The sequence below is a fragment of the Amborella trichopoda genome, chromosome 2 (genome assembly GCF_054954075.1).
Source record: "Amborella trichopoda isolate Santa Cruz 75 chromosome 2, AtrichopodaSantaCruz75HAP2 v2.0, whole genome shotgun sequence".
Taxonomy (NCBI): Eukaryota; Viridiplantae; Streptophyta; class Magnoliopsida; order Amborellales; family Amborellaceae; genus Amborella; species Amborella trichopoda.
In genome coordinates, this window is record NC_142337.1 from 11,639,299 (window position 1) to 11,649,103 (window position 9,805).

At 36.0% G+C, this 9,805-nt stretch overlaps 1 protein-coding gene across 1 annotated transcript; it reads left to right on the plus strand.

Moving 5' to 3' along the window:
- The first annotated feature begins 3,945 nt into the window (after positions 1-3,945).
- On the plus strand, positions 3,946-4,839 carry LOC18447994 (uncharacterized). Its single transcript, XM_088858328.1, has 3 exons — positions 3,946-4,021; positions 4,402-4,466; positions 4,585-4,839. Exons 1-3 carry the CDS (start codon positions 3,946-3,948, stop codon positions 4,837-4,839), a joined length of 396 nt encoding a protein of 131 aa, XP_088714454.1.
- The last annotated feature ends 4,966 nt before the right edge of the window (positions 4,840-9,805 follow it).

Sequence of the window (9,805 nt, forward strand, 5' to 3'; positions counted from 1 at the left end):
AACGTATCATTTGTCTTATAGCAATATTTACAAAATAGCCCCACAATAGTAATCTTTTTTCAGAAAAAAATAGACTACAAAATTAATAAATCCACCCATCATAACTATCTCAATCTTGAACCTTTGTAATTTGAAGGATTGTGAAGTTTAGAATATATATATATATATATATATATATATATAATACGGTTAACATGTGGCCAACTGTTCATATATAAAATAGATACTAGACCCCGACTCGAACCGACCAAAATGCTAGCAAGCACCAGCCTATTAGACTCGAGATTGACCCGCACTGTCCAACGCGTGCACCCAAACCGAGACCCAATTCGGGATGCCAGCCCTAGTTCTGTTGTGAACAGCACTCACACATTAATGAGTGTGATGGAGAAATATTTTTACAGCCAAAAAGTCCATGCCTCCAAACGGGGTTTCCATACAACGGTATTGTTTGGTTTCGCGGCCGTATGTATCTTGTTGCTGTTGTGGAGATACCTAATTAGGGAGCGACGCATCAAGTCTCTGGTAGACGACTTTGTCATATGCATGCATATTCATGTGAAACACAATTTCATATTTGTACGTTTATTTAATGCTATTCGTTATTTACCTAGTTTCTTTATAAGGCAACACCATTGCTGACCTCTCCTTTGAGCTGCCCATGTGGATGGAACGACATTCGCTTGGCGTGCCCGAGAGAGGTATGGATGATTCTTCCCCACAACCTTAACGCCCAAATATATATGATCGGGTCGATCCCAACGCGGACCTTATCCGACTAGGTCTAAATTAGACCTAGACTAGGTTTGGGTCGGGGCTAGGTATAGGTCAATTGGATTCGGACCTGACCCATTGGGTCAAGTCATATCGGGGTCTACAAGTAAAAAAATTTATAAAAGATTTATTTATGTATTTTATATTGCATAATTGTATTATTTATATGTAATTTGGGTTGAGCTAGCTTGACCTGAACCCGATCCGACCTGATAGGATTCAAGTTGGACCTGGACCCGGTGAGCTCAATGTTAGGTGGACCCAGACCCAACTCGGCCATGGTCGGGTCGAGCACTGCTTGCTTTTCATAAGTCTCTCTTTTTCACACTCTCTCACTCTTATTTATGCTTCTAACTCTCAACAATAAAAAAAGGGAAAAGTTTATATAAGGTTGCAACCTTAAAATGGAGAATCACATATGCACCTCAAAAATCTATCAAAATTGTTGTTTTAATGTTGAAAAAACCCTCTCTGTATAAGTATCAGTTAGCTTATTGGACACAAATCAACTGTTTGAATGGTGAACACTCATGACTAACGTTTTGAAACCTGAATTCACTGGCTTGGACGAGGCATCTGCGAAATTGATTTGGAGTGGTGAATCATTGATTCAAATTTGCGATCCTGCATATGAAATCGACCAATAAAAACAAAAGCGAAAATGATAACAATAAAATACAAATCATTGGAACTGGACAATTTCATGAGAATGAGTCTAATTCCCGATACTGACTAGGAACTAGGCAGATCCCAGTGATTCCTAATTTAATCGGCTAAATCCAATCCAGATCTATAGTTTTATATGGTTAATAGGGCTGCCAATGGTCCAGTTTGGGAATCAGGCTCTGGGGCTGGGGTGGAACTTCGGGCCATTTTCAGGCTCGTTTGGGCCAAATGTGGGCTTCAAGCTGGGGCAAGGGAGGGGTACGAAAGAGCAGACTTTTACCGGCCAGATCAAGCTTTTAATGGGTCAACTTGAAAAAAACCCAGAAGCCACCTCGCCCCTCACTCCCCCTGCCTGAAGTCTTCTACTCTCTCTCTCTCTTTGTGGAAACAAGAGAGTTGGGTCCCTCTGTCTCTTTGTAGGAACAAGAGTCTCTCTCTCTTTGTGGGAATAAGTGAAGTGGGTCTCTTTCACTCTTTTTCCTACATCTCTCTCTTTGTGGGAACAAGAGAAGTGGTCTCTCTCTCTCACTTTCGCATCTCTCCCTCTATCTTCCATCCGCCATTTGCTTGGCCCCACTATGCCATGGAATGGCGTCCCTAACATGTAAGACGACAAGAGAGATAGTAGACAAAGGAGAATTAAGGAGAGAAGGTGGTGAGATGGATGGTAGATAGAGGAGATAGAAACGAGAAGACGTGGTAAAGAGAAAATGAGAGTGGAGAATTAATTACCAAATGAGAAAATCATTTTCACATCATTAGTGGGCTTTCTCTACAATTGTGGAAAAAACACTAAGAGAGACAATAGGTTTTGGAGAGAGAGAGTTTGAGAAAAAAGACGTTTTAGAGAGAGAGAATGGATTCTTAGAGAGAGAGAGAAAGAAAGAGGGCTGATAATGTGAAAAAAACCTTATTCTTAAAGCTAGAAAGCGAATGGATTTTGAGAGGGGCGTGGGGCCAGGGGAATGAGGTAGGTGAGTGGCCACATGTCCCCACCCTTCTTCTCTTACCTTTCATTTATTGATGTCATTTTAGCCATTTAAGTTTTTCAAAAAAATATTTTAGCATAATTTTTTTTATAGATTTTTTTCTTTTTTTTGGTTTACAAAAAAAAATGGTTGAAGAGAGATTAAAAAGGAAAAAATGGATTCCAATTGGGCCGGGTTGAGCTTATATTTGGACCAGCTCAGGCCCAGCCCCAAACACACTTCCGGCCCAGGTGCAGGCCAGGCTGGGCTTTAATAAAGCATTTTCAGGGCCAGGCTCTTGCCGGTCTGATAAAATTCAGGCTGCACTGAAGATTTTTGGGCTTTTACCGGGCCCTGCCCAACCCAAACCAAACCGGACCTTGTGGCAGCTACTACATATAGCAATGCAAAGAGGTGAGGTTTTGACCCTTATTGAATGTGATTTCCTTAAAAAATTTCATTCACCATATGCATTTGGACTTCATGATCTATGACTACCACCATTATCAATTCGACAAATATAGATTTTTGACATTAAAACATAAACCTATTTACCACCATTTAAAATTATATCTTCCTTCGGACCACTCCTCACCGTTCTTTTTTTTGTTTCACGGGCCATCAAATCCATGCTGCTTAAGCGGATGTATCTGGGTAAAATAGGAGAGACAGGTCTATTATGGATTTTCAAATGGGTCCGCATTTGGGTACAAATGCATTTAAAACTTCTCCTTCTAGTAAAAACTGAAGAGAAAAGTCTATATGTGGTTGGGACCTTAAAATGTAGAATTAAGATACACATCAAAGATCCATTAGAAAACATGTAAATATATTCATATTAAAAAAAAAAAGAAAAAAAAAAGCAAATAAATATATTCATATTAAAAAAAAAAAGAAAAAAAAAAGCAAAAAAGGATTTTGGGTTTGAAGAATAGTGCATCTTGCAATACATTACCTAGACTGTACATTTTTTAAATTTTGATGTATTTATAGATCTATTTAATTTGAAATATTTTTAAAATTTAAAATTTTATAATTAAAAATAATGTAAATTTTCAAATCATCATAAAAATTTTGGGCAACAAAATTAAATCTCAAGACAAAATTTAAAAATGCGGCTTAATTTAATAATGTAGAGTTGCAACCTCTTAGGCCAACGAAAGCTCAATATCCGGAGGAGAGCGATGCGGGCAGGGCACTATCCCCATTTGATAATATAGACAGGGATAACTAGGGTAAGTTACAAAGAAAAGCCCTCTGTGAGTAGTGGTTCCCATGGACCGCCGCTCTTGCAAGAATCAAGCTGGAATCGTTGCAGGGTAATGACACGTGCGACTGGGGATAGAAGGTACTCTACAAGGAGGACCCAATAATAGGACTAGGAAAAGAGAAACCCTAGCTTTCAAGAAAACGAATCTGGTCACCCATGCTCGCTCTCTCTCATCCCTTTCTTCTTCCCCCACCATATCTATAAAAGCACAAAGAGAGAGCTGCAAAACACCGAGAGAAGGGAGAGATGAAAGGAGGAGAAGTAACAATGGATAGAGAAATTGAGGTCCCTAACCCCAACAATGGCCAGCCTTGCAAATCGGTGACGTTGGAAGTCCTGAAGGGTAAGATGGCTGATTTCGCAAAAGAGAGAGACTGGGACCAGTTTCACAGCCCTAGAAACCTTCTTTTGGCCCTCGTACGTTCACCTCTCTCTCTTTTCATCTCTAAAAACATGTTAAGAACCATGGAGTTTTTTTTTTGTGTTTTTTTCTTTAGGTTCATTTCTCTTTTATTTTCAGTCGAAGAGAATGTTTCTTTTGAGATTTTTTATCTTAAAAACTATATTATTTTCATGGCCAGAATGAGGTCAACTTTATTACATAAATAAGGTGTCATTTTATGCCTATTCATTATCAACACAAGGACTTGCTGTATTATTTTCCTTTCCCCCATCATAGTTATTTGAAATCCGAAGCACTTTTTTTACTTCTTTTTGCCTTAGGATGTTCATGTATCATCCGCTCTTTAGCTGCGCTCATGGCATTTCTTCTAAAACCCTTCTCTCCGGTATCTCGAAAAATTCGGCAGGTTTTCCCTTGGTGTTTCATATAGCCCATGAATCCACTCTTTTCCATGATCTATTTGTTTCTTCCTCACTCTGGTATCAATGATATGAATGAATCAGGTGGGTGAAGTTGGGGAGTTATCTGAGATATTTCAATGGAAGGGAGAGGTTCCAAAGGGATTACCAGACTGGAAAGAAGAAGATAAATTGCATTTGGGGGAGGAGCTCTCTGATGTTTTACTCTATCTTGTGAGGCTCGCTGATATTTGTGGCGTCGATCTCGGCAAAGCGGCACTGAGGAAGGTGGAACTCAACGCCATTAAGTACCCGGTCAAGCAATGCGACGGATATAACACTGCTGAACAAGACGAATAGATCAACACCAATCACACAGGTTTCTGGGCTTTTTTTTTCTTTTCTTTTTTTCTTGGTTTTGTCCCTTTTCCTTTTTCTTGTTTCTCTCTCTTACTTTTCTGTCTTATCTGTTTCTCTCTTAGTCTATGGTCGTGTCCTTGTTTCTCTCTCTTAGTACATCATGGTCTAATGGATATTGTGGTTATTGCATGAGAACAATTATGGGTGGCATCTTCTGACTTCTGGAAGGGAGAGAGAGAGATATTCTGAGTTCTGGTAGAGAGAGAGAGGAGGGCAGGAGCGAATCCTTGTAAGAGAGGCAAAATCTCTGTGGCTTTCAGCTTTTATCGCAACTTTTTCCTTCCTCTTTTTTTATTGATCGAGTTTCTCCCTCTTTTGTTTATTTTTTAGGGTTTGGGAGGTTTTAAATTTTTAGTATTTGAAAAAGTTTGCACTAGGTGGATATCTTAAAACGTGGAATTAAGGTGTGTCTCTCTAAAATCTTTTGAAAATACATCTCATTTTTATCATCTCGACATTGAGATGTATAGATATCGAGAAAAAACGATATTTTAAATCCGAAAAATAGTACATTTTACAATATTTTATTAGAAGGGATTGTATGATTTACCTATTGTACAATTGTTTATGACCATCCCATGTGAAATTTGATTGCTTGAGTGTTCAACGTTAGAAACATTTTTTTTTTAACTTTATATTTGGTCGATGGAATAAATGCAACCACATAATTTCACATCATCCAAAGCCCAAAGTCAAGATTTATTATGACCGTCTTGTTCAAAAGATGAATGGTGCCATTGTATACTTTTTCTTATTTAAATAGTTTATTTTCAAGATTTTTATATATTTATAGATTTGATTTGAACCACTTTTAAAAAAATTAATTTTATAATTAAAGGAAAAAAAAAAAAATCGCACTTCACCTTAAAAATTTTCGACATCAAATTTACAAATCATGAAAAAATTTGTAGCGGGATACAATTAAAGTTGTAATCTTATACAGACTACACTCTTTAATAGTTTCGTCTGTTTTGTGAAACACGTGAGGATAACAAAGGCTCTTCCAAGTATAGTCACCTCTATTAATGTCATAACCCTATAATATTTTCATGCCTTTTTTGTGCATCGCATGGGGATAATAAAAGGTCTTCCAAGTTTAGTCACCTCTATTAAGTTTTGACCTTGTACAGACTGCAACCTTTAATATTTTCGTGCCGTTTTTGTGTAACGCGTGAGGACAATAAAAGGTCTTCCAAGTTTAGTCATCTTGATTAATTGCATAGTAGACCAATGTGGGAGGATGATTGAGAATTAGTTGCCTCATTAATTGCCTTGGAAAAATTTTAATTTATTCTAAAAGTAAACCCTTTTGCGCTGTAATTTATTCCTAAGTGGCGTGACTTAATGATAACTATCAATGGTGGTGTTTTATATATATATATATATGAATGAAAAGTGATCCTATAGGACCCTCCCCTACTCATCTGTGTAGGACCTTAAAGGATCACCATTAAATTTGGTAACGGATCTTTCAAAAAGTTAAATCTCACACTCATGTGATAAGTTTTAGGGATCTATACCAAATTTAATAATGATCCTTTGAGATGTGTGTGAGGGGGGCCTATAGGATCATTAGTATATATATATATATATATATATATATATATATATATATATATATATATATATAGTAATTTATATATATATATTAATTTAAAATGTACACCTGTTTATTAATGGGAGTTGAGTATTTGTTTAATAGAGGATATTAATGGTGGGTTGCTGCAAGATTCTTTGCCTTTTCATCCCTACGGATTCTTTTGATATGATTATTTCTTTCAATGCAGAAAGGAAAAAGTTTATATAGAGCCTAGGCTCTAGACAATCAAATCAAGTCTACCTCAATTAATTTCATTAGAAGAGGTTGTGTTGATGTCTATATATCCTCAAATTGATCATCTTCTAGCAAGATTCATGAACATTGAAAAAAAAATAGATTTCAAGTTTTGGAAATAGTGCATTTTGTCATACATTTTTGAACGGTTAATTTTCAAGATTTCATAGATCTGTTCAATCTACATTATTTTTGAAGCTTTAAATTTTATAATTAGAAATGAAAATATATTTTAAGGCATAAACATTTCTAGTATTGAAACCACATTTCTCGACACTACTTGAAGTTGGGCTCTACTTTGATTGTTTAGAGCCTCAGCTTTATACAAACTGCACCCTTAATAAAATCCCTTGGTTGGAAGCATATGTATAATCTTAAAAAAAACAAATAAAAGATTTGTTGGTTGTGTATTCTCGAACTTCTTTTGTCTTTATAGCTTTATATTTATATAATATAATAAATGTCAGCAAAAAGGAGCATTTGAAGGCACCTTTCTGAGCAGACCAAAACTGTGGGTGCTCAATCTTGTGTTCGTCTCTTAGCCATTTAGAGTAGGCATGCATGACCCATCCATGTGTCTCAGACCCTTTTTTGGGAAATAATTCGGGTTCACTTTCCTGCTGTAGAGGAGTGGGGCGCGATGCTCATTTTTTTGGTTTCCGCCTTAGTGGTGGGAGCCAATGCTTAATATAGGCAAGCCGGTTTGGACTAACAGGAGTAACCGGCGAGTAATTTTTAAAAGAATTTTAAAATATAGTAAAAAATATTTGTAATATATTTTTTTTGTTTTCTATCATTTTGGCAAACATTAAAAAGTGTTTGTCATGAATGTTTTTTTTTTCTATATTTTTATATAATTTCTAAAATATCCCGTCACAAGTTAATTTTTAAATATATTTTTTACTACTTTTTTAACCTCATTTAGATTTGTTTTGATTAATGTAACTTTAAAGATACTCTTCGTCGTTGTGGTTGTCCCTTCCATTATCGTTGTGGGATATAGTTTCAAAATAACAGAGTCACCTTTTGGCCTTGGCTAGAACTTGGCACAACTCAGGCTGAGCTACCCAGACTCGGGCCTAGGCTGTGCACTCAATCTAAGTCACTCTTTCTAACATTGGTCTATATATCAGTGTCAGGGTGGTTTTCAAATCTATCAGGTAACTAGCCAATCTGGCTCCACTCATTTTTATATTTTAATTTTATTGTTTCAAATTTTTATTTCCTAAAGATGGGTTGCTTGCATTCGTATGGGGATGGGCCTACCTTTCCATGTGAAAGCCTTTTTGAGTTAAACTTCAATATCCTAGGTGGGGTTTTATAAGATGAACAAATATTATTGTTTCAAAACATATCATCATTAAAGCTTTTTTTCAATTAATTGGGGTTGGCTATATGAATTTTGATCCGTCATTCTGCTATATTTAAGGCCTTACCCTCAGTGATACCATAAATCCTTATATATTCTCGGACTACTTCTAATCATGTCCTTTTGGGTCTATCCCTTGCCCTTTTCAATCCTTCTACTTGAACTAACTCGCACTTCCTAATAGGTGTTGTACTGGGTCGTCACCACACGTGGCCATCCTACCTAAATCTACTCTCTCTCATTTTATCACCTATTGGTACCGCACCTAAACTTTTTCGAATGGATGCATTTTGTATTCAATCTTTTCTTATCTTGACACTCATTCATCTCAACATCCTCATCTCCGCTATACTTATTTTATGGGTATATTGTTTTTTGTTCGCCCAGTATTCTGTCTCATAAAACAAAGCTGGTTTCACAACTATCTTATAGAACTTACCCTTCAGCTTTATTGGTTTGCGGCGATCGCATAAAAATACAGTAGCACATCTCCACTTCACCTACCTAGCTCTAATTTAATGTGTGACATCTTTCTTAATCCTTCAATTTTTCTGCATTATTGACCCAAAGTATCAAAAGTGCGGTCTTTTTTATACTTTGTGGTTGTCAATCTTAACTACTTCTTTATCTCTACTCCTCTTACTACTTGAACTTGCATTCCATATACTTTGTCTTAGTTTGGCTAATTTTAAAACCTTTAGATTTTGGAGCATCCCTCTAAAGTACTAAAGTGTGTTATATACGCACAACACGCACCACGGTATCTCATCGATCAAAAGTGTGTTATATGCGAACAACACGCACTACGGTATCTCATCGATCAAAAGTGTGTTATATGCGAACAACACGCACCACGGTATCTCATCTTGCAGGTGGCAAGTTAAATTATCAATAATTAAGACAAAGAGGTACGGGCTCAATGCTTACCCTTGATGTAGACCTATTGTCATTGAAAACTCACTGGTCTCTCCACTAGTTGCTCACAAACTAATCAGCGCTCCATCGTATATATCTCTCACCAAGTCAATGTAGTATCTGAAGATTCCTTTCTTTTCCAACACCCTTCAAATCAAATTAAATGTTATAAGTCTCTTAAGTTTTCTTTTGCGTAAAACAAAGAGCAATGATCGAATGCAACGGTTGTATCATAGTATAATGTAGCGACACTTCTAGAAAACCATGCTTGTGGATTTGTATGACCCCAAATTTTGCGCACACACTCTCTTCATCTCAATATTCAATTCAAAAAAAAAAAAATTCAATTTGAATCCTAAATATGATAAAAAAAGTGTGCTCCAAACACGAATCTAGACCATTTATTTTTTGAATTTCAAGATATTAGGCTTTATAAACTCAAATTTTTTCCTTTTTTAATATTGTTTATCTAATGATAATACAACCATCCAAAAAAATTTAAAATGAAAAAATCATTCTAAGGCCTAGATCTAAACATCTCACCAAAATAAATGGCCTATGTTAATTGAGCTAAAAAAATATTTCCTAGATGGTGTTTTAGAGTTTTCCTTTTTTGTGTTTGTTCATTAGAATCAAAAGAGTGTATATTTCAAATTTTGGATCAAACAACTGGCCATAAAATGGTTTTTTAAGCTTGTTGCATCACATTACTATACAACGGTTGCATGAAATCATTGCCCTGAAACAAAACCTTAAATAAAATCTTGTTTATTTTTTAAAACTTTAAA